Source organism: Cyanistes caeruleus, chromosome 8 (genome assembly GCF_971803275.1).
Source record: "Cyanistes caeruleus chromosome 8, bCyaCae1.hap1.1, whole genome shotgun sequence".
NCBI lineage: Eukaryota > Metazoa > Chordata > Aves > Passeriformes > Paridae > Cyanistes > Cyanistes caeruleus.
Window position 1 is genome coordinate 10180809 of NC_141708.1, and position 24335 is coordinate 10205143.

Sequence of the window (24335 nt, forward strand, 5' to 3'; positions counted from 1 at the left end):
TGTCCTGCCCCGGCTCCTCTCCGCCCTCCTCGGAGCCGGGCGCGCTCCTGAGCGGCCTCAATCGCTCCTCCACGATTTTTGGAAGTTCAAGAGCGAAGCGGATGGCGGAGGCGAGCGCAGACCGAGGTGTGGGACAGGCGCTCCGCTCCGCTGCTCCGGGCTCCACAGCGCCTTCCCCTCACCCGGGACACGGAGCCGCGCGCCCACCGCGGGGCGGGGCGGGAGCTCCCCGCAGGGCTCGGCTGGCGACCACGCCGGGCAGCGCGGCGGTGCCGGTGGCGGTGCCCGTGGCGGTGCCGGTGCCCGTGGCGGTCGCGGACGCGGTCCCGGTCCCGATCCCGGTCCCGGTGCCGCCCGGCCGGCCCGTGACCTCACAAGTGACGCCATGGGGGCGGCCCTGGCGGCCCACGTGGGCGCTGACGTGGCGGCGGCGGGCGGGCCGGCGGCAGGTGAGGCGCGGCGAGCGGGGGCAGCCCCGGGTGGGTGCCCGGGCTGATGGCAGAGAGCGGGATGTGTGCCCGGGGCCCGGCCGAGGGGGCTCGGCACGGCCTGGGCCTGGCTTTCCCCTCCAGCCCGTCCCCGGCGGGTCTCCAGGCCCAGCCAGGGCGCCCAGGCCCTGCAGGGGAGCCAGCACTGACAGCCGGGCCCAGCCGGCGTGGCCAGGCCCAGGTGGCTCCGTCAGTCCTGCGGAGGGCTGGGGGAGGCTTTTAGCCCAGGTGGGCAGGAACATCTCAGTTATGAGGAGATAAGGTGAGAGCTGGGCCTGTTCAGTCTGGAGAAGAGAAGACTGAGATGGGGGGGTCTCATCAGTGCATATAAATGGTTTAAGGGTGGATGCAGGAGTTTGGTGCCAGGCCCTTAGACGTGGTGCCCAGTGACAGGACGAGGAAAAATGGCCATAAACTAAAACACAAGAAGTTCCACCTCAACATGAGGAAGAATTTCTTTACAATGAGAGTAGCGTTGAACAGGCTGCCTGGGATGCCTTGGTGTCTCCTTTCCTGGAGACATTGAAAACCCACCTGGATGTGTACCTGTGTCACCTGCTTCAGGTGACCCTGCCTTGGCTGGGGGATTGGACCAGAGGTCCTTTTCAACCCTAACGATTCTGCCATTCAGTTTGGTGAGTTAGAGGTGCTGCAGGTACTGTGGAGAGGGGACAAGCAATGGGGTCATGCCTCGGTGTATGGCTGCTTGGGCTGCCCTGTGTGCAGCCAGTCCAGGCCAGAGAAGCCTGGCTTTGAGGTGGTGCTGCTGGCTCCCGGCTATGCAAACCGAAGTGCTTATTTTGAACAAGACTATTTATAAAAGAGAAAGCGGAGAGGAAATTATCATAAGGACGAGCGTATCTGAAGAAAACGCTACAAACACTCAGGGTGGTCTAACACAGCAGCCTCTGGCAGACCCAGCTGCAGCCAGCCCTGGCCTCGCCTCCCATCCCCACCGTGGCACTGACACACACCCTGACACAGTGGGCTTGGTGGCCCTGGCTCTGCTGGGGCTTGCAGCAGCCCATTGCTGTGTGTGCATGTGGGAGGCAGGAGGACGTGTCTGGTTCCTCTGGCAGCATTTTCGTGGTTGCTCTTTGCCCCGTGTGTCTGATGGAGATGCTGTCCAGGCAGGATCTGCTCTGGGCTCTTGGAGAACTGCCTCCTGCAGTCTGAGTGAGGTGTAGATAATATATGTCTAGACAGTGACAGATTTTGGGATCCATCTCTGACTCTTGTCATACTACAGTGGTACTTTGTATGCTACTCCTGCTTTGCCTTAATTTCTCCATCTGTAATATGGGGAGTGGCCTCTGACAGAGTGACTGAGAAAACAAATGGGCATAAACCAGCACTCTTGCAAGATTTAATCAGAAATCTTGACAAGCAAATGCCTGACTCTTGACATTCCCTGTTCCCTTATGGTTCACCCTCAGTACATCTCTAATCTTAACCACCAAGAACATAGTATTAATGCATTTTCAGCTCATTGCTGGGGGATGAGAATGTTTTATGGGAGGGCAAAGTTTGTTAGCCACTTCAGTTTTGCACTTTGCTTTCTCAGGCACAGTGGAGCTTATGAAAGCCAAGCAAAGAGCTGGATGGTATTTTGTGTGAGCAGAGACAAGTGGCATCCAGGTGTGGGGAACTGCAGAGACAGGTAACAAGGGAGCCTGATACCTTTGAAAATGTTAGGGCAGGAAATGGGACTGGTTCTTGCACTGCTACACCCACTACCTTAATTTCAGCCATGTTTTGTTTTAATCACTGGATTGATTAAATAATGATAGAAATAATGATAGAGAAGCTGTTTCAACTTTGTAGAAGTTTGTAATTATGGTCAAGGGAGGAAAAGTCACACGTTAAGACTTATAGGGGTGACCAGAGTAAATGGCTGCCAACTACCTCTGAGAAAACAGAGGTAGTTTTATTTCTCTAGAAACTGAACACAATTTTTATTGTAAAGTTTGTGAAGGATATTTTGAAAGTAATTTCTTATACTATGGGGTTTATCCAAAATAGAAGTCCTCCTTAATACGGGTTTTGTTGCTAATCTACCTTACTTGTGTTTTTAATATCGCAAGCAAATCTTTCAACAGTGAGAGTACTTTTTAAATGATTTTTTTTTTGTCCTTGAGCGGATCTCATCTTGCTAAGAAAACCATGGCTTGTCAGTGAGGGACTTTATTAAAAGGCAAAGCCTTGTCATGCCTTGCCTATTTATATGAGACTTCTAGACTGCTGGAGACAAAGCACAGTTCAAGAAAAGAAGCTGTGTCCTTATGAGTTTGTAGAAAGAGATTCTTTTCTGCTGGCTAGTCACTAGGTTGTTGCTCTCTCTCCTGTGTGTTTCACTCTATCTGAACATAAATCAGCAGCAATGTTATAGAGTGTTACAGCAGCTCGCTGTAGAGGACAAACAGAAACAATCACAGTATTATAAAGTTCAGTGTAGCTTGCAAACACTGTATAAAGCCATGAAATTTGTCCTGGAAATAAATCTGAGGTGCAATCCCCAGTAAAGGGATGAGATACCAGTTTGTGGATATAGTGTATGGTGCCTTTTGAGCTTGACTTGCTTATTGTGGTCTGGGTTTTAAAAGACAGTATACCTGTGGGCAGAGTCAGTCTCACACAAGTCTGGTGTGCTGTAAACTTCCTGTGATGAGACATGTGAATGGTGGTCTTGGGTTTTCTTTACACCTGAATGCATCAGATCTTGGCTCAGTTTGTGATTTGGTCACAGTGCTACTGTGTGACCTTGGTCAAATCAAACCTTGTGAAAGGGAGGAAGCTTTTCTGCCTTCCTGTTTAGGTGGCAAACATCACAGGGCAGGGACTGTGCCTTATTGTATTTTGCCGTAAGACTGGAATGTCATCTGGGACTCTTGGTAGCTACTGAGGTGTAAATAGAATAAATGCCTGGATAAGCAAAAAATGTTTGAGACTTGCATGCTGTTTGCTTCTCATGTCTATGACCTGTTTGTAGACATGGCTGTGAAATGAGGTGTGAAATTAACTGGTCAGAATAAAATACTTCATAGCATGGCCTTCAAGCAGCACATAACCCATCTTGCCCTGGAAAGTGATAGCATTAAAGTTATAAGAGTTCTTCAAAATGTGAAGGGAGTGGGGAGAAAACCGAGAAGGAGATTATTCCACTTTGGGCATGCTTTGGCGATATGAGTGAAGAAAAAGGTGGAGTACCTCTGGAAAGGTTTAGGCTGCTTGATTCTCATAGTTTTTCTGGCCAGTCATCCACTGCAGCCATTTCTTGTGCCAACACAGCAGCAGGGCCTGACGCATCATTGTGGCGGGTGCTCACAGCTGGCGCTGGCTGGTGAGGGTTTTGGGGGAGTACATTGAGAGGCTGGTGTTAACTGCAATGCCAAGGACACATCCATTGCAAAAACACAGCCAGGAAGGGTGACTGGCCTGTGCCCTTGTTTTTCCCTCTGATCTGCTGTGTGCCATCCAGACTGAGCCCCACCCCTGCCTGACACCAGCTGAGATCTGCAGAGCATTTGCCAAAGGTATTTAGAGAACATTCTTATAAGCATCCTTAGTTATCCTCTGGCCTTGTGAGAGCTCAATGGGCTGTTCCTCCTGTTACAGTTGTGTTCTTGCTAGGTGAGCTAGTATACAGCCCTGAGGTCAATGTGGCCATTGAATTCATCCCTCTGAATGTCCTTGGGAGCAGATTTCTTTTCTCTGAGTTAATTCAGTTACCAGTTCATCATGAAACTCAGGGCTACAGTAAAACTTCCTAAAAAAAACATTTATAATTGATCCATTTCTGAGTTCCTGGTGTGCATGTCTTCCTCTCCTAGCAGCCTGTGCTCCTGTGGTGTATAAGCTGCAGCATCCCCGGCCCTAGAGTAAAGACTGAAAGTTTCTCTCAGTGCACTTCATAGGTGGGGCTGATTCTGATCTGTGGGTACTTGGCTCTCATGCCAAGACCTTTCCTGGCTGTCATAGGGTATGTCTGAGCTGCTTTGTTCCTGTGCTGTCCACATACAAGAAGGGGTTCACCAGTGCATTAAGGTTATGTGTATCCCCACAGGGCATGCCATCCTTCACCAGGTGGGAAGGATCCTTTCCAGGACAGGGCAGCATTGACTCCCTGGCCTTAACCTGATTTCTTGTTCTCAAAGGACATGAATGAAGGGACAAGACAGGTGAAATTCTGGTCCGAGAGGGATGATGTTGGCAGTGTTGTTCTCAAGGGAAGTTTGCAGTGGAGACAGCTTCTTCCAGCCTGTGCATGTGGGTGATCTGGGATGGCTGGAGAAACACTGAAGTTTTATGCTTTGTTTTAGTTGCAGGTAGGAAGATGAGTCCGAAAATTACAACAGAGCTGCTGAAGCAACTGCGGCAGGTGATGAAGAATCCCAGATATGTACAGGAGCCTGTCCAAGCCTACATAGTGCCCTCTGGAGATGCCCACCAGGTATGGATGGATGCATTATGGGAGTGGTCATACTTACCTTCCCTGCAGAAAATAAAAGCCAAGCATAACTAAAATCATCCTTTGTTCACTTGCCTTAATGGTTCTAGCATAAAAGTCTGGGAAACATGAGAAATACTGCGTTGGAAAACATTTCTGGGGTTTGTTCAGAAGACTGAGGTTTTTATGTTCTTGGAACAAATCAGAGTGAATGTTCCACCAAGAGCTTTTCATCAGATTGTCTTCTGACAAGGAAGCTCACACTGCAGGAAAGGGAGCTTGCCAGGGCACTTTCTATGCCCATCCTGGCTGTTGGGAAGAATGGGTTTACTGGGGGAGGAGGAACAGTCCTTATCTGGGCTTTACTTTCCCCAGTAGCACCTCCTGATAAATACATACTCTCAAGCAAGGTAGCAAAGGTTTAGTTGCAGAGTTTTCTCTTTGCTAGATTCAGTTCTTGGTGGAATTTGTTGCCTTGTGCTAGAGCCCTTCAGATCCCACATGGAGAGGCCTTAGAGAGGCTGGGAAGGAACAGGCCACAGTGACGCTTCCCTTTCCATGCTGCTCTGCGTCATGTTCTGTGCACTAAAGACAGGAGGCAAGGGTACAACAGTAACTGCTGTGTGCTGCTTCCACTGTTAAGAGTTTTGTAGTCCATGATATAAATTTTAAATTGCTGAACTGCCTTTCACCTCCCCTGCTTGCTCATGTGCAAGTTTTGCTCTTCTGTTCATTCTGTTAGGAGACCTAAGAATTGCTGAGGGCTTTTCTCTCCTCAGCCATTTTCAGGAAACAAAAGACCTAAAGCTTTCCTGGCTCACACCCAAAGCTCCCTTTTACCCCAGGGTGCACAAGAGCAAAATGCAACTGAATCAGAACCTTTGCCCTTGACTTGGCACTGGGGTGAGCCAGGTCCAGACTTGCCTGTGCCCTGGGACCATATGTGCAGCATCGTGTTTCCTCATAGGGAGGTTCAAACTTTGGCAGGTAGGGGGAAGGCGTTTTCTGCAGCTGCTATTGTCTGCTGCATTCCTGCCTCAAGCTGCCTCTGTCCATATATAACTCTGGTTTCATTTCACTAGACATTAAATGCTGTCATGTGAGTTGAAGAATGTGACCCTCAGGACTTCTGGGTTTTTCTGTTGCTTTCTTTCCCTTGACAGAGTGCAGTTAAGCAGAGAACCCCATGTTGCTATTTCCTGCCAGGCGAGTTGGTCAGGTTTCTCTGCAGAGGGAATCTATCTGAATAGAAACGATTACTAAAAGCTGCTGATTCTGGTGCCTCCTGAATAGCTGGTGCAGGATTTTTTTCTCTAAGGGTTGGGAATTGATGCAGTGTTTGCCAATGACAGAAACCTCTTGATCCCAGAACAGGCTTACTGATTCCAGGTAAATTGTGATGACCTGTGATTTGAAACTTCTCCATGTTCTAGGCAAGGGTTTGTTTCCTGTGTGCAAACAAGAATATTACAGCCTTGCAGTCAGATTTTGCTCTTAGGCAGCTCCCTCCATGACTCAGAATACTGTGATTTAATGATACCCAAGTGTTTAGTGGCCTAATCCATTTCCTCCCCACAGCCCAAACAAGCTATGTATTGCTGTCCTGGCCTCTCTCAGCCATTCCTGAGGCTGTCCTGGCATCCTCATCACAGAACTCATCAACAAAAAGGGCTTTCCCTCCTGTGGTGTTGCCACAGGGTTTAGATTGGGTGAAACTTTATTCCCTTCTGGGTTGCAAAGGAACCCCTGGATTGGCCTGATGCTGATACACCCTGATGCTGCAACTTGCTGACTAATTTCTCTTTATAACAACTGGGAATGTTGATGGGCTCTGAGTTCTGTGATGCTTTTAATATTGGTTTTCCTGCAAGGCTAGGCGGCTTAGATTATCATACTGCCAGGAGTCTTGCTACCAGTTGTATCCTTTGCTATCCATGTTTAGTTGTGTAAGGAAGTGAAAGACTTGCAGAACTTCTCAAACACAGCTGGCTCTGACTCAGACTTAACCAAGGCTGCCTTGGATTTGTGACTCTTGCACTCAGCCCTGGATGTTGGCTGGCTCCTTTAATTTTTGGAAACTTTGATGCTGGTGATAAGAAGTCAGCAAAGCAGATTCTTTCCTTGGGGACCTGGGTGGTGCAGAGGCTGATGAGAAAGTAAGACAGTCCCAGCCAAAAGTGGAATCAAGCCCAAATAGTCCCCACTTATTTTCATGTGTGCTGGGTGGCTACAGGTGCCATGAGGACCATGAAGGGATGAAAAGCCATGCTTTTAGGAATGAGGCACTTAAGCCCTTTGTGGTTTGGTTAAAAGTGTCAGAGCTTTTGGGATGTTTCAGCAATAAAAGCAGGATCCATTTTTATGTTGAGACTATGTGTGTTTACATTGAATCTGGAGTTTGCCCATATGGGACTATTCAGAGATTGGAAGAGCTGCTTCTTAATGGGAGGGAATGATGTTTGGAATAGAGCTTGGGTTTGGAGCCAGTCAGGGCTTAACTACAGCTGGCTTCACCCTCCAGGCCTTGACTCAAAATAAATTTGGTCAGATTTGGCTGGTCGTCCACATGAAGGAAACACCTGCCCAGCTTAGGGCCCTGTGTTTGGGTTGGCAGAGGCGCTGTCTTCTGCTCAGGGCTGGCTCCTCTGACACACACTTGCGCTGAGCTGAGGAATCAGCTGAGTTATAAAGCAATAGATGGCTTGTGCACAGGTTGCTCTGACGGGTTCCAGATCTCACCAATGCAGTTAGGTTTTTGGCAGTGAATACCTCCCTCCCTCCAGGTACACTGCAGTGTTTATTCTTTAATGACACCAGTGTTGAGACTCTAAGGGTAGCCAGATGCACTTTGCATTGCTGATCTTGGTTGACGTTAGACTGGAATGAACTTCAACCTGTTTACAGCACAACCGTGCAGGCTCTGGGGATAAGCAGGTATTTTGGGTGTTCTTCCTGGTTTAGATGAGGGATTTTTGTGATGTAGCCCCCAGTTTTGTCTATGTGACTGACAGGTGTGGTGAGCAGATGTGAAAGGACTGAGGAGGGCCAGGTTGAAGGCCATCAGAGCTTCAAGACAAGCCCCAGGGAAATACCTTGTTCTCAGCATGCTGTGGTCTGTGCTTTGTGTGGCATACACAGGTGCTTCCCATGTAATTTTAGCTTGTGCAAAACATGGGCTCATCTTTGCACAGTGGGGGTTGCTGCATGGAGCAGAGCAGGTGGGTATGCAAGAATTCAGACTGACAGATGAATGAACTGTCTATCCCTCCAGATCCCTGATACTCCCTTTTAAAGCCCTTCTGCCTCATTGTAAACTCTCAAAACACTCCCTGGATTTGTCTGTGAATGGGATGGCATCAGGTATGTCCATGGAGTCCAGGTCTTTGCTTATTTGGGTCAGCTTTTACCAGACCTAAAATTCATACACTTCTTTTTCTTTTGTATTTTTTAAAAATTGTTTTCATCTTTTTCATTGTTCTATGGTGTTAACCCATGCTATGAATGCGGGGTTGCTTGACTTCACAAGTAAACTAGCCTGTAGTCTCTGCTGTGTTGGTCAAGAGAAATGGAAAAGAAATCACTGCTCTCATTTGTACTAAAATAGATCATTTGGGATGTACTTAAGTGATGTGATCCATGATGGGAAATTCCCACTTACCTCCTGGTGGCATTGGACCCTGGAAGATGATGTCCCACCTTTGGGCTGGAAATCTTGGAGAGAGGAGTCATAGCAGTCAACAGACTGAATAGTCTCTAGGGAGTGTTGAAATGAGGAATCCTCAGGTCTGGCATCGCCTTGCCTTCATGTTCTCTCCCACTGCTCTGAGGCAGGCAACAAGGAAAACAGACAATTGATTCTGTTCCCTCAACAGCTTTGTCCGCTCTGTCTGCTGATGCCTTTGCCATTATTTTAAAGGGGCTCAGTGGTGATAGTGTGCTGTGTGGGGCTGAGAGATCCACCCCATCAGCTGGAATTGTGCCAAGGGCAGTCATCCTTTCCCAAGGTGGATATCCTGACCTACCTTCTCCCCACAGCTGCTGATCATGTCACAGCCCTGTGAGGCTGGACAAGAAAAAGCACAGGAAACTAACTGGGTCAAAGAGGAGGGCACATATAGTCTCCATACCCTCCTTATTTCTGCCAACTTTCACTAGTTTTTGGATAAAATGAAGGATTTATTTGGAGCATATGCCAGGAATCTTCCCTGGCAATTTGGAGCAAAAACCACTCAACAAGATCCTCTTTTGGGCCATGAGATTTACTATCCCAAGGATCAAGTTTCAAAATGTTAATGGTGAATGTTTGGTTGGCTTCTCCCAGGAGGGAAGAGACATGGCTGTTGTGGAAAGGGTTTGGTTGTGGTTTGATTTGGAGCAGAAATGGAGTTGGTTCATTCTATAGTTTGTGCTGCTCTCTCACTTGTGCTTTGAACCCTCTGTCTTCTTTATAACTGTGAAGAGTAAGAGATTTGAAGGGAGTATTTTTTAACAATCAGGTGATACTATCACAGTAGAGACCAAAAGCACCTGAGAATTGGGCTGTGATTTCTTAGCTCAATTCCTAAGATGCTTCTTTTGCCCCAGCACAGCTGGGGGCAGAGAAACAGACTTGGATTTCAGACCATTTGTAAGGTACAAATCCAGGGGTTTTGCAGCTCAAACGTCAGTGCTGTCAGCCTGGATTAAGCTGATTTGCTGATTTGCACTAGTTCATTAACAGGCCTACTCAGCAGTTCTGACCTACAAACTTGCCAGAATGGAATCCCATAAAAAAGTCATGTGGGCCATGTGAAGATTCAGTTGTTCTTTTAATTCTGGCAGTCCCTGTTAATATCAGATGTCTGTGCCTTCTACAACATTCTGAAAAGATGTGTCCAGAAGCACAGGTTGTGACAGATTTAGGATGAAGATGGACTTTGATTCCCTCTCATCCATCAAATCATGGTCTGGTGGTTTTGGGTGTAGTCTGATTTTGAGTAGGCAAGGAAGAAGTGAAAGGATCAGTATCTATTTATGAAAGGTCCCAAGAGTCAGATTTTTTACAGTCTTACCATCTTGATGATTTTTTTCAATGTCAATGTTGCAGGAAAAAAAAAAAAAGTCCTAAAGGAATTCTTATAAATGCCAGTGAGGGGACTTGAGTGGAGATAGTGAATTTTCCAGATTTTATGTACTGATTACCCCAAGATCAAGGGGTACTTCTGTTTTCCCTTCCCTTCATGTTCAGCTTCAAAGGCATAATTTGTTTGTTGCCCAAAGGGGAGGCTGAGTGTGAAATAAACGTCTGCAAACTCTGAAGCACTTCAGTGTTTACAGATGTTTGTGGGAGAAAAGTGCTGCAGCTTAAAAAAACCCACCAGTTGAACATAAATACAGTATAATCACAGCGGAGTAGAGCCCAGGAATTTTTAACTCATTTTGTTCTCTCTGTGGTGTCCTTTAGGAGAAAAAGCTTATCAAAGTATTTGTCATCAGCTGATTGTTTTTTTTTCCCCCGCTGCTATAAATAATTGCTGCCTCTTTTGTTTTCTAGAGTGAGTACATTGCACCCTGTGATTGCAGAAGGGCGTTCATCTCTGGATTTGATGGCTCTGCAGGTACCTTTCCAGAACTTGGGTTCTTGCATAATTCTCCTCTAAAGAAATAGTTCCTTTCATGGCATAGAGGCAGGATGGAAAAGAAAATCTATCCAGCTTGTTTGGACGGTTTTATTCCCATTTCAGCATCTGCAGAATTATGTCTTGGCTACCCGCTGGAATTATGTAATATCAGTGGAATAACAAGTTTTCAGAAAATGTTTGACCCCTAAATGAACCTCTCATAAAGTAAAATCCTGTTAACTCTTTAATGTGATGCCTGTAACCTGCGGTCATTTCTTTTGATGTGCAGCTAGTATGAACAGATTTTTACATTGCCTGTTCGGCCTGGGTGAATAGTGGATGGACTTTAGCTGGCCTTTCTGTTTAAACAGAGCCAGGGCCAGAAACTCTGCATTTGGAAACCGAGCACTGTGGAAAAGTTTGCTTATCTTGCCGAGACAGGATGTTTTCTTGGCTGTAGGATAGGTCTGTGTTTCAAGAGACCTAGTTTTTACCCTAGCTGTACCCTAAGCTGTGCAAATTACTCTGCTCTGTGGTTGTTGGAAAGTCACTTTAGTCTGCTGAAGTTTTTTTCCCTTCTAATTGTATTTCACTTTAATAAATACTGGTACCTATGTTTAGAGGGTTTATTCATCAGTTCCTATGAGCTCTGGGACCTCATTTGGAAGGTGATAAATCCAGGGCTGTGGGCTGCTGTTAATGGCTAACATGAATCCTGCATTAATTTTGCCCCTTCTGCACGACCGCTTCATAACCTTCCTCTCTAATTTGTGCCCTTGTTATGTACTTGGAAGGTCTGTTCCCAGCCTAATGTGCAGCAAATCAGTGAGGTTTCACACAGGGGCTCACCTTGTATTTCTTGCTTTATCTTTTCAAGCTGAAGCAACTTAAAATGGGGTTTATGTTGGCGGAATTTGGTAGAAGACAATGAGTTAATAATTGGAAACTCTGCTCTGCTAATCTGAGCATCAGTTCTTTGTAACAGAGGGTATGGTAAAGATGCAGACTCCAAAGACTTGGATTCAGTTTCAGTTTGTGCCGTGGTTTGTTTTGTTTTATATTGTCAAGGGCAAGGCAGCTTGAGTGCCTTGCTGGGATGTCACTGCTCCTCAGCTGTCTGCTTCCATCCCTCCATCTGGAGTCAGTGGAATGGGACAGAAAATAAAAATAACAGAACTTTTTGTTCATGTTTTCTGTTCAGTCATCTCTGCTAGACTTGTAACACTTGGGAAAGGGGTGCAGCTGACAGCTGGGAGTGATACCCATGTCTGCAGGCCTGGTATCTCAGCTGTGTTTTGTGGGTGGCCAGAGCCCAGACTTCCTCCCTTCCCAAAAGAGGATGGGATGGACTTCAGGGATGTACAGTATATGTTACTGTGACAACAGCCAAGTGTAGACTATGGTTTCTGTTACAGAAGGTTTGGAAAGCCCCACCTACCCAGTTCCACTGGCTGGCTGAGTTTTGCTTAGGTTGAGTTCATATGAGGCAATTCATTAAGGTGCATCCTTGTGCATACTGTCTCCAATAGGATTTGGAAGGTCAGAGTGCAGGGGAAGCAATGAATATCTCCACTGAAACAGGAATAACTTTTGAACAGTGATCAGAAGTGCCTTTTAGGGAATTAGGGTGAATTTCAAACACTGTCCCTGCTGTGTCTCTGCATGGTGGCTGTCTACCCTGAATCACCTTTCTGTCTCCCTGCCTAGGTACCGCCATAGTCACTGAGCAGCACGCAGCCGTGTGGACTGATGGACGCTACTTCCTGCAAGCTGCACATCAAATGGATAGCAACTGGACACTCATGAAAATGGGTATGCAGGAGCCTGGGATACTGCTCCACTGATAGTGGAGAGCACTCTACACAAGTACAGCTTGAGCTGTAGGGGTATCCCATCATGCAGGGACTTAGGGACATACTGGATACACGTCTTCTGCTTTAGTGTCCTGTGATAACTCTTGCCTGTGCATCTAGACATTCATTAGACATATCTGATTAGCTTGGACTTTTTGCATAGTGTGGGATTGTTTCAATGTGACTGCTTCTTTGAACTCTTTTTTTTTCAATCCTTGAAGGTCTGAAAGATACACCAACTCAGGAGGATTGGCTAGTGAGTGTCCTCCCAGAAGGCTCGAAGGTGGGAGTGGACCCTTTCATTATTCCAGCAGGTTGGTTTTACTTTGTATTTGACTCTGGGTTGGGCAACTGGATTTTGCTTCCTCGCTTCTCTGGCTGAGCTGTTGTGTGACTGTGTGCAGCTAACCATGTTTCAGATATAGTGGTGGTTAAACTGTTATGCAGAACAGGTTGGATTTTGGTTTAACCATTTATCATAAGAGTTCCACAGCAGTGCGTTGACTTCAGAGCACAAGGGATGAGAACCACTTTCTAGGCTTGCAGTGACTTTACCTGAAAAGTGGAATCCTGATCACCTCTTTGTCTGTGCTTTGGCTTGTCATGGGCACTTCATGCTGAATGCTGAATGCCTTGGTCAGCATGTGAGCAAGAACACCCAGGCACAATTCATGCTGCTACTCCTACTTGGTGGTCTTGGGATCTCTGCAGTTTTCCCTGTAGGAAGCACAGGGAGGGGTATCATTTATATCAGAGTATCCATCTATTCATGTTTCAAAACATGGGGCACAATGCAAAGGTCACTGGAGGCAAGGGGGATATTTGCTAGTTCAGATGGATTAAGGACCTGTGTTGGGAGCGACACTCATCTTGTCTAGCTTAGATCTAGCATGATTCTGCACTGGGGAAGAGGAAATCCTCAGGGCAGCTTCTACTGTGGCCTCTTCCAGAGACTTCTGTCTCCCAGCTGGAGTAATTCTTCTTCAGCTCAAGCTTCAGGACTGTGAGATTCTGTTCCTGCCACTGGCTACTGTAGCATGTTTATGGATTTTGCTGTCTTTCTTAAGGGAATGGGAAGAAGGGAAGGCGGGAGGGAAAAGGGAAGATTCTGCTGTTGCTGAACTTATGTGTTTCTTAAAGCCACCACTCTTGACTTTCTTCCCTTTGGCAGACCAGTGGAAGAGAATGTCCAAAGCCTTGAGAAGTGCTGGCCATGACCTTGTGCCTGTCAAAGAAAACCTGATTGATACAATCTGGACAGATTGTCCTCAACGCCCCTGCAAGCCTCTCATCACGCTTGACTTGAGTTACACAGGTGAGAAGCTTAACTCCCAACAGACATGGGTTGTTCCTGTTGCCCTATCCCCCTTTTGCTTTTCTCTTACAAAGGAGAGAGTAAAACAGTACCACAGCACAATGTGGTCACTGTGAATAGGTCACTAAGGTGATCAAACCTTAGCTAATAACCTCTCTACCCTCAAATAACCATTTTCTAGAAGCTGGGTGACTTCAAAACAAATTCATGGATATCTAGAGGGCAGTTCATCTGAGATAGTTTGTATCAGTTATTAGAAAGGAGTGAAGAGCACAAGCACCATATATTAGTTTGTGTTTACATCATCATCCCCAGCAAAGCTAGGGGCTGTAGCTTTTCCCATTCTGTTTTGCAGGGGTCAGCTGGAGAGACAAAATTATAGCCCTCCGTTCAAAAATGGCTGAGAGGAAAGTCATGTGGTTTGTGGTAACGGCCTTGGATGAAGTAGCATGTAAGTCTTTGCATCTCCTTTCTCAATTCTTTCTACAAAATAAATGTTCTTCCTGCCTTGGAAAGGAAGAGCCATGCCAGGGTGAGAGACCCTTATGACAGCATGTTCGTTAGACATCAATTAACTTCTTACCAAGAGCAGTGGTGGTAAGAGGTCACAGACAGCAAGCCTGTATTTCTGCACAGTGCCTCATTACACCAGTGCAGCTTCTGAGTGCATTTTTGGCCCAGGAAATGCAGCAAATCACCACCTTTGAAAAACAGTCCAGGCAAAGGGAGAGGAAGGTCACATATAAAGCCTGAGGCTGTGTGATGGAAAAAAAAAAAAAAGACCTGTGAGATTTTCTGACTGTAAAATATCCTGATGCTGCCTCACCCATTGGAAAGATGGAGACTATTTTCTGCTGTGGAGTCTGGGCTATAAACAAAGCAGTGCAACATGTGGCTTTGTATACATAAAGCAAGGGTGGGGTACACCGCATTCACAGTAATCTTCCTAATTGTCACAACTTCTTAAGTCAGTCTCTACCTCTCCAGTGTTCAGCCAATGCCTTGGTTAAAACAAGTATGTCAGGGCTCAACTTGTTTTTCCAGATCATTTCAACCCAGGGTCTCACTAGAGTCCCCTCTGTGTTTGGGGCCCCAGGATGGCTGGGTCTCCACACCCTGGCTCCCAGCCCAGTGTGTAGGAAGGGAGAATGGCCAGAAACAGCAGTGGTTTCCCCAGGACTGCTGTTCCTAGTACTGCATGTCCTTTTTGCAGAAATCACCAGTGCACACACTGGTATAGGGGGAATGTAACACAGGCAGGATGTGAGTGCTGCTGTGCCCCGTGTCTAATCTAAGGTAGAAATAGAGGTGGTGTTTTCCTCACTCCAGCACTGCCAGCACAATGTCCCTGGCAATGGGTAAAGCCAATTTGATGAGGTCTGTGGGCTGTTCTGGATGTGGGACACTGAGCAAAGAGCTTTTTTTGTGAAAGAAGTACTTCTGAGAGTGGTGAATATGACTCCTCCCTGGGGAGGCCTGCATGAGCAGAGATCGTATGTCTCACCTTTTCAGGCGCATCTCCAATTAAATTAATGATAAATTGGTGCCCTGAGGTGGTTTCAGATTAAATGTCTCCAGCACAGTGAAGCTTGGTTATGAATCAAGAGTGTTAAGATGAACCAGAGAAGGTCATGAGAGAAGCTCATTTTTGGGTGCCTGGTTGATTTCTTATCCTAAAGGGGGAAGGGGAGTTGTTTTAATTTTATCCAATTCAGTTCACTGAATTAAACTCCAGACGAGTTTTTGGGGACAGAAAAAGAGTCACAAAGGAGATTGTTGCCTTCTTACTGCATTGGGAGTTGGCTGAGCAAGGAAGTTTGTACCCATGCAGTAAAAAGTTCTTTGTGGCTCTTTCCTGCATTCAAGTGACCTACTGTTTCCCTGAGGAGAATTGAGCTCTATTTTTACTTTCATGGCAGAATTTGCACAGTTCGATGAATACAGTGCTGGGTTGTAATTTAGGACATGTTGGTTCTTTTCCCAGCTGTCCTGCTGGCTGGCCTTATTGGCTTGAGCAACTCATTTCAGCTAATTGGATACCCTGGAGTTTTTATTTGACCCTAAAATCAGGATTTTAGAGATGCTGAACATCTACTTCCCCTCTTGACTTTGTCTGGAGTTGTATGGGCTAAAATCTTTGTGAAAAATAGCTAAGACTGTACAGTCTGAATCTGGGATATTGGAGGGCCCATATGAGAGGCCTTTCTGGGGTATTGTGGTCTTGTCTATTGTGTCTTCCTCTTACCTCAAATGTCAAGAGGATTGGAATGAAATGATAGTTTGTAACTTTGAAGTTTTCTGGCTGTTAAGAAGTGAGCTTCTATTGCCCTGTGCAGACCAGAAAGGGCAGACCCTACTTTTTGTACATGTGTCCTTGTGTTTCCTTGTCTGTACCTGCTTTTTTTCCAAGCCAGCCCTCCTTTAGAAGTTTAACACCAGTTTAAGCACTCGGGAGTATTCACACTGTGGTTCTGGTGCCATCTCCTGGCAGAAACTTAGGATTGCCAGGAATGCAAGGCCGTGGGACAGCTGGGTGGGAGCTGGACTCATGGCCTGCACCTGTAATGTCTCATTGCTTACCTGTGCTTTTGTGAGATTATTTTTGACTTTCTCTAATGTTGCAGAAGATGAACCAGAAGATGAACTGTGGTTTTTCTTATTTTTCAGGGCTTTTCAACCTTCGAGGTTCTGATGTTGAGTACAATCCTGTGTTTTTTGCATACGCCGTCATAGGAATGAACACAATCAGGTGCTTGTATTCCCTTCCTCTCTTCCCAAAGATGCATTTATCTTGGCGAGAGCTGTTCTAGAAAAGTATCTGTCTTTTCAGAAACGTCTATGCTTGGGTACTTTAGTGTCCTTTCTGAGCTCTTTTGTCTCCAACATTAGTTACTCTCCTCCCCTGATCGGAGCTAGAGAGGCAGCCAAGAGCTCTGCTGCACTCCTCAGCACCTTGGCTGGCTTGCTGGGTGACCTTGGGCACGATGGCTGGGTGCTCTGTCTGTCACCCAGAGATAATGTGTAGGGCCCTTGAAGCTCTGGGTTAAATGTGGGTAAGAGCCAAGCCTGGACTGGACATTACAGACTTTAGGGAAAGGTCTAATTGGTCTAATTGCTGGGTCACTTCAAAACTGCAGGGACTGTGCAGGAAAGTTTCAGGGCTGGCTTATAACAGAAGGCTTCTTTCCTGCGACTGCCCCATATATTGAGCCTCAGCAAGCACAGTTCTTTTGGAGGCATCTGTAAGCTGCTACCTAGATCCATCTAAGGTAAAACCTGGCTGAGTGAGTACAGGTTGTGTGTGAAGGTTGAACTGAACTTTTCAACTCAGTGAAAGCCAGAGCAATGTGATACTTAGAACTACAGTACATCTCTTTCCAGATGTTGCTCTTAAAAGTTAGACAGTAGCTGTTACTTGCCTCTGTTACTTTTGTGTTTCAAGCACAGTATTGGAATGTACCCATTTTGACTGTCATACAAAAAGAAATGCTATAATCTCTTTCCTCTCAGTGGGGTGGCACATCTTAATTTTAAGTTGGGATTTAAACTATGTGAAAGGTGGCGGTTAAAATGACATAGGACAAAGTAGAGTGCATAATGCATGATCTCCTTTCTCCCTGAAATGTTGCCAGAATGTTTTTTCCTTCCCTCCTTCTGCCACTGGCAGATGTGGTCTCACCTATTGGATCACTCCAATTTGTTTCTCAGGCTCTTCATTGATGGTGACCGGATGACAGACCCAGCTGTGAGGGAGCACTTACAGCTTGACTCCACCCTGGAACCCGAGTTCAAAATCCAGGTGATGCCCTACGGATCTATCCTGTCGGAGCTGCAGGCTGTTGGTGCAGGCCTCTCACCCAAGGAGAAAGTGTGGCTCAGTGACAAAGCCAGCTATGCTCTGACTGAGGCCATTCCCAAGGTCAGTGGCCCTAGCAAGGGAAAATGCTTTTCTCTTCTCTGCTCATCGTGGTTAGGAAGGGTGTTAATGAGGGCAGCTGGCCTCAGTTTCCCCTCTGCAAAGCCCGATGCAGGCTGGAGCTTGTGCAGAAGGGATCCAGCCATGCTGAGATATCAAGGGGTTGTTAATCCTGGGGTAGCTCCTGCTGGAGCTGCCCTTCCAACTCGCTAAGCCGATTTATCCAAAGAATTGTCAGCTTAAGATAAAACAAGTGCAGTGAGAGAGGGGAGGGAAGAGGCAGCAGGGTGAACTCAGGTCATTCTGCCCACGGGTGGAGCATCAGCCTCATGTGGATGAGCAGAAAGAACTGGAAACTTGCAGAAATTGAAGCAGGAAAGTTGAGCAGGACTTCTGGGAAGGTGCATTTGGCTTGCTTGGAGTGTATGAGGGTGGTTGCCCTTATTTAGTTCAGTGGCTTGAGGATATCAGGTAATATGTGATGTCTTTTACTGCAGGCAGTAAAAGATGACAGAGTTGTAGCAGGGAACCTTGTGAGGACACAGATAATCTGCAGGCACTGGTTGTCCATGCAGCCTTTGCTCTGCTGTGTCTTGCTATTCTTTTGAACCTGGCTGCCTGGGACTCCCACTGTCCACCTAATATTCTAAAAGCCATAAAAGATACTTGGGGAAAGACACAACAGTTGTGGACAAGTGAGCTGGTTTCCATACATCTCGTGTACATCTCTTGTTTGCTAGAGATCACTTTCTCTGGAATACCGTCCAGTTTACAGTGATGTCTAGTAACTAACAGATACTGTGAGTAAATATACAGGGTTTTGTCCCTGTCCAGAGTTAAATCTTCAGACACCATCAAGCTATTTCTAGGCCTCCTAATACAGAATACTGACAGCATTAGTGTCTATGGAACATTCAGGATAAATTGTTGTTCTTTTGACTTCAGAGTAGAAAGCTCCTTGCTGTGGTTGTAGTCAATAGTCTATCCCCAGTTTGGTTAAGCTGCTGTAGTTGGTTTATGTAGAGTATATTATGGAAAAGTACAGAAGCTCTGACGTAGAGAAAGGAATATAATGAGTTGGAGTGGCATTATTTACCCTGTGAGCACTGGAAAAGTGGAAGTTTTGGTTGATAGTGAGTCATTACAGTGCTGCATGCCCTCTGTGTGCAATGGGGAGAGTCCCTGCCTCAAGGAGCTCTGTGCAATAGAAAGCAGGCAAGGAGGACTGAATTATCTTGATTAAAAGCCACTTAGAGACTCTCTGGAAGAGCCAGAGTTTTTCTAGTTCCTCCCTGGCTCTCCACCACTTCAAAGCACTCCAGGCCAGTTGCTCAGCTGGTGTGAAGAACACCAGTGCTGGAAGTCCATCTACTGTCTGTCTCCATCAGAGCCAAATATTGACACTGGCAAAAATCCATTCCATTATTAAACACAGATCTGCAAACCCTTTATAGATTTGTTTACAGCTGCATGTAAATATACTTTTCACAGAAGATTAATAGTACTTACTAGTATCTATAAAGGGCAAGCCAACCTAAGAATCTGTGTATTTATCCTGACTGATAAAAGGACTTTTCTGACTTTCTTGTGACTTCTTCTGTAATTTAGTTTCTGCATTATGTAGTGTAATTATTTTGCTGTTTTCAAGAATTTGGAAATTGTAAGCCTGTAGGATTTTTGTGAATTTAGTCTTTGCAGAGGGTCTATTGGGCCTTTCCTTGAATTTGAGTGATATTTATTTATTTGTATACTGATGCATTTAAAATAGGAAACAACATGTTGCTTGTGCTGTGCTTCTGTGGGTGTCCATCCCATCTCCTGATATATAATGGGTAGAGCAGAGAACTGGGCAAAAGTCTTGGTTCTGCCTTCTTCTGATGCCATGTGTGATGACATTTGGGCGAGCCACCTCAACTGGTGAATTTCTGATGATGGGCTGAAACCAGCCAAGCATTCCTGCTAATCTGAGGACAGCTGGTGTTTGAGGAGGTGTGCAGTACTAAGGGATCAGTTACTGGTTCTTAATGCAGGGTCACCCCATTCAAGCACAGGAAAGCTTTGTCTCAAACCACCAATGTAAGCTCCTTTCAGAACTAGCAGCATGTAAAGCTGATCTTTGCAAACGCCTTTCATGTTTCCTTGAGCCTTGATGTGTTTGTCAGAGCTGCTGATCATTAACAGTGGTGATGCTCAGTGCTTGGTACCTGGGCTGGATGCCCTTTGCTACTTGAGGGTGACTGTCAGGTAACAAGTCAAGGTGGCTTTTAGGTCTGTATCTACAGCCTAAGTTCCACCATAGCATCAGGGATTAGTGTTTCTCATTGGCCTCTGGGCCTTCAGTGTTCATCAGCAACAGGAATCTATGGCTCAGACATTGATGTAGATACATGGTATTTATGATATCCAGATCTTCACCCTGTTTCATGACAAGCTGTTGTTTAGTTCTTTGGATTTCCCTATGGCTGTTCTTCCTTCAGTCAGGGACTGAAGCATTGGCAACCAGCATTTCATAGTGCTGAAGGTTGAGAGAGGCTGCCAAAGTACAAATTGTGGCCAGGCTGAGTTATTAAATCTGTAGGATTATGTAGTCTGACTAATCCACAAGTAATCCCTGTCCTTCTGCTGCAGGCTTACCGATACCTCACCCCATATACCCCCATCTGCATTGCAAAAGCTGTGAAGAATGCAGCAGAAACAGAAGGCATGAGAAGAGCACATGTAAGTGAAGCCTTGAGTGTCTCCTTGCACATGGCACCAGGTTTGCTTTACCTTTAGGGAAAGAAATAACATTTTCTTTTCAGTTTTAATGTTTTGGATAAAAAGCAAATAAGAATTTGGATGGCAGGATAAAAAAGGTTTTCTGTCAGACATCTACTGCTCTTGAAGCAGGTTTTTTGCTTGTTTTGCGTTCCCTTGAAGAACAACATTTGCAATAGTGTGAGGAAACAGTCTTGCTCTGTGGGAAGACTGTGTAGACTTGAGAAGTGTTGTTTGCAGTGTGGGCTCTTAAAGGGATGTTCTTTCCCCTTTGCTCGTTCTGTTGTGTTTGTCAGTGGAGTTTTCATATCGTTACCATTTGAATAAACACAGCCTAAAGAACACGGAGAAATTCTTCGACACATGGTGCAAAGCACAGGCCAAGATGCTCAGAAGCAGCCAGAGTCCTCAAAGCACTCTTTAGTCTTGTCTTCATGACACTGGAAATGAGTCTGATTTCCTAGGAAGTTTCATATTTTTAAGCAAAGAAGCTGCCTGTGAAACAGGTTCATGGTGGGGCTGAACTTTTCTCTTATTTATTTCCTGTTAGTTTTCAAGCAGTAGTTTCCACAATAAGAGAAATGTGCCAGTTGAAGCAGGGCTGGCAGTTTTGGGCTTGTCCCATATTTTCTGCAGCTTCTTGGGAACCAGTACTTTCTATTTCAATGCTTTTCTCTCCCTGTTAGTTACGGGGAAGTAAAAATAGTTGTACTGAGAAGAGGAACTTTGTCACCTGCCACCTGAGGACAAAATTGTGCCTTGTTCTTGTACACATCTCCTGCTTCTTGCCCCTACATGCTGCAGGCATGTAGAATAAAAAAGGAACAAAAATGAGGGTCATAAGGCAAGAGGGCCAGAAGCTGTGTGACAGAGACTGCGTGGTGGGCGTGTGCCCAAAGGACATGTTCCCCTGTCACATCACCAGATGTGTCTTGTGGTTGCCTTCTGCGATCTGAGATGCAAGATAAAGGTTTATCTGTTAAAGCAAAATAGTCTTGAAAGTGATGTGTGGGGTAAAGCCAGACTTCACACAGTAAGATATGTACCAGCAGTAATTACTAACATTCATTTAACTCTCCAGATACATTTCCAGGGTTTATATTAATTACAGGGTGCAAAACCTGAAAATACCTCTTGGATAATCTCTTAGTTTGTGTTTCTGAAACTTACAGGTTGAATTCTTTTGCATCAAAACCTGTTTATACTGAGGCTTGATAAGTCTTTCTCCTTCTCAATTCCATTTTCTTGTCCCTATTTTAACATAGATTAAAGATGCTGTTGCCCTGTGTGAGCTCTTTAACTGGCTGGAAAAGGAGGTATTGTATAATTTTTTTTAAACTTGGATATTCTATTTCTGTGTAAAATTCTTCATTGGCATAAACTTTTCATTAGACTTTATAGTGCCTTTAATAAAAGTGGGGAAACAGTTGGGGGTTTATCTGGTGGTTTGGGGTTCTTTGCAAGGATTTCAAACATGCTTTTATCCAAGGCTTTGTTTTTTTGAGAACATTCTCCCATTCATTTTACACAGACCAAAGCTTGAACAAGTGAGAAATGACCTGAACAGGGTTACTGTAGTGTTAATGCTGTCTTATGCTGGTTTGGTAGTGTAAATCATGAAATAATATTCAGCTTCATACAATACTTTGGAATTATTCTCATGATAATCAGTGTTGTCTGCCAGTTTGAAAAAATTTGGCATTTATGAATGGGAGGTGCAGTGAAAATGGGATAAAAACAAATTACTTGTGTATTCACAGACTTAGAAGTACACAGTGGATGTGCTAGAGTGCTAAGTGTTCCACAGCAACTTAGAAAGCCATGCCACTGCATGTCTGAGTCTATTGACTTAATTTATTGAGAAGGCTTGATGACTTCCAGAAGGTGCCTTTTTACATGTCTGAGTACCTCAAGAAGTCAGCCTCAGGGGTTTTGTAACCTAGCTCTTACCCTGCTTCGCCTGTTTTCCAGTCCGGGGAAAGTTGTGTCACAGGTTTGAATTTATCAAATGCCTAAAGTAAAATTTAACACACTTTGTTTTTTCTACAACTACTTTCGTTCCTGATTTAAAAGGATAAAATTTCTAACAGTATGGGCTGTTGAAGAGAGCTACTGAAGCTTAGTGCCACCTGACTGTGAAGTGATGTTGCCTTGTGAGATGTTACCTCTGCACATCTCAGTGAAGTTAGTACTGCACTAACTGCTCCCTAGTCAGGGTTCAGCAGTCTCGCTGTGATCGCCTCCACTTCCTTCTTCTCAAGTGCCCTGCACAGTGGTGCTGGGTTTGTGTTTGTCATTCCTGAGGAATGAGGACAGAGAACCTGGAAAGAAGCCACTTCCAGGGTTTCATAAGGCACAGACAAAACCCATACAGCATTTTCTTTGCTTGTTGCTGCACTAATCCAACTCATGTTGTTATCCACCAGGTTCCAAAGGGAACAGTAACAGAAATAGTTGCTGCAGACAAAGCTGAGGAGTTCCGCAGGTAAAAAGTAAATCTACTCTGAAGAGGTTTTCTGGGTGGCATTTTTTATCTGTTGTTTTTATTTTATTCTTTAGAATAAAATTTAGAAAAGTATCTCACTTGCAGATGTATTTTACCTGAGGACAAACCTTTACTAATGGATTTCTTTGAAAACTTGAAAGAGTTGGATCTTGTGGGAGATACAAGTCCCAGCCCACTGGATCCTGTCCACTTTCCTTTTGAGATAGCAATGAGGAGTGCTGCAGGCTAGGACACTTAAATACAAGATGGTTGCTTCCTTACCACAATGTATGTCAAAGCTAGATTTCTTCCTCTTCTGATAGAGAAGGAACACCATTTATTTTGAGAATTACTCCCATGGGTACATCAGCAGGACCTCTAATGCCTTTGAGAAAATAAATAACAATGTAGAAAATGTTCAGCACATCTCTTCCTGGCTGATTTGGGTAGTGAATTTTATTTTAAGGAAAGAGAAGATCTGGAAAACAGGTTTCCACATGGTTGGGAGAAGAGGGCTTCAAATTCTACATTTCTTCTACCCTAATTTGCTTGTCCAGGTGGCTTTCAAGGCCAAGGGGAAGGCTGAGGTGATGTGGAATTGAGGATGGCGCACTCCAGGTGCCCTAGGTGCTTGGTTTGCTCCTCTCACTTGTGCTGTAGTGATCACAATCTTTTCTTTCAGTCAGCAGAAAGACTTTGTTGAATTGAGTTTTGCTACGATATCAAGCACAGGTCCAAATGGAGCCATCATTCACTACAAGTAAGAGAAACACAGCTTCTCCTTTCATCCTTCAGCAAAAGTAGTTGGAATGAGCTGTCTTGCCTCATCATGGAGTCACAGCAGAGTTCTCCAGGGAGATGTTGCTTGCTATCTTTCTTTACTCCACACTTACTAAGTAAAGATCTTTCCCTACTGGCAGCATGTATGTATTATGATGATGATGATCTGCTCAGGGCCAGAGAAAAGGGCTATTTTGGGGCTGGAAGTCTGGGAAGGATAAGTATGAAGTGCCACAACTCTTCTGGAATACATCCAGAAGCAGATGTTGAGGGTTTTGCTGGAAGCAGCAAAGCTCTGTACTGTAGTGCTATTTGCTGTATACAAATCCTCTCCTTGGTATGATCCCTGGCTCAGCATGTGTGGGATTTCCATCACTGCCACAACAAATCAGAGCTGGCACATCCAAGCTTTCACTTAATAGGGTTTCTGGACTGCAGATGTGGGCTGGAGATCTTAAAACTGTGGAACAAAAACCTTTGTGTTTAACTGAACAGGCCAGTTCCTGAGACCAACAGAACGCTGTCGGTGAATGAGATCTACCTCCTGGACTCAGGAGCACAGTACAAGTGAGTGGATGAATGGTGCTGAACTGCCATATGTTCTTTTACCCATGACCCCTGCAGGGTCAGCTCACATTTGCCTTGGCAAGCAAGGCAGTCTGGAGTTTGGAGTAGACAGCAGGTCAGGGCTGCT

The 24335-nt window shown here is 45.4% G+C and overlaps 1 protein-coding gene across 5 annotated transcripts in view; it reads left to right on the forward strand.

Moving 5' to 3' along the window:
- Window positions 1-210: 210 nt before the first annotated feature.
- Window positions 211-24335, forward strand: part of XPNPEP1 (X-prolyl aminopeptidase 1) — a 31164-nt gene continuing 7039 nt past the window's right edge. Inside the window, exons 1-15 of one of the 5 annotated variants that reach the window (XM_086900374.1) lie at window positions 211-449; window positions 2053-2148; window positions 4808-4938; window positions 10469-10532; window positions 12243-12347; window positions 12610-12702; window positions 13560-13703; window positions 14059-14154; window positions 16371-16452; window positions 17412-17622; window positions 20248-20337; window positions 21642-21692; window positions 22803-22861; window positions 23544-23621; window positions 24137-24208. In XM_086900374.1, coding sequence (XP_086756500.1) covers window positions 4822-4938; window positions 10469-10532; window positions 12243-12347; window positions 12610-12702; window positions 13560-13703; window positions 14059-14154; window positions 16371-16452; window positions 17412-17622; window positions 20248-20337; window positions 21642-21692; window positions 22803-22861; window positions 23544-23621; window positions 24137-24208 — 1262 coding nt within the window. In that variant the 5' untranslated portion in view covers window positions 211-449; window positions 2053-2148; window positions 4808-4821. Of the gene's footprint in view, window positions 751-2052; window positions 4022-4807; window positions 4939-10468; window positions 10533-12242; window positions 12348-12609; window positions 12703-13559; window positions 13704-14058; window positions 14155-16370; window positions 16453-17411; window positions 17623-20247; window positions 20338-21641; window positions 21693-22802; window positions 22862-23543; window positions 23622-24136; window positions 24209-24335 lie in introns of those variants that run through there. The other 4 variants (XM_023929830.2, XM_086900373.1, XM_023929832.2 and 1 more) reach the window with 4 other exon arrangements.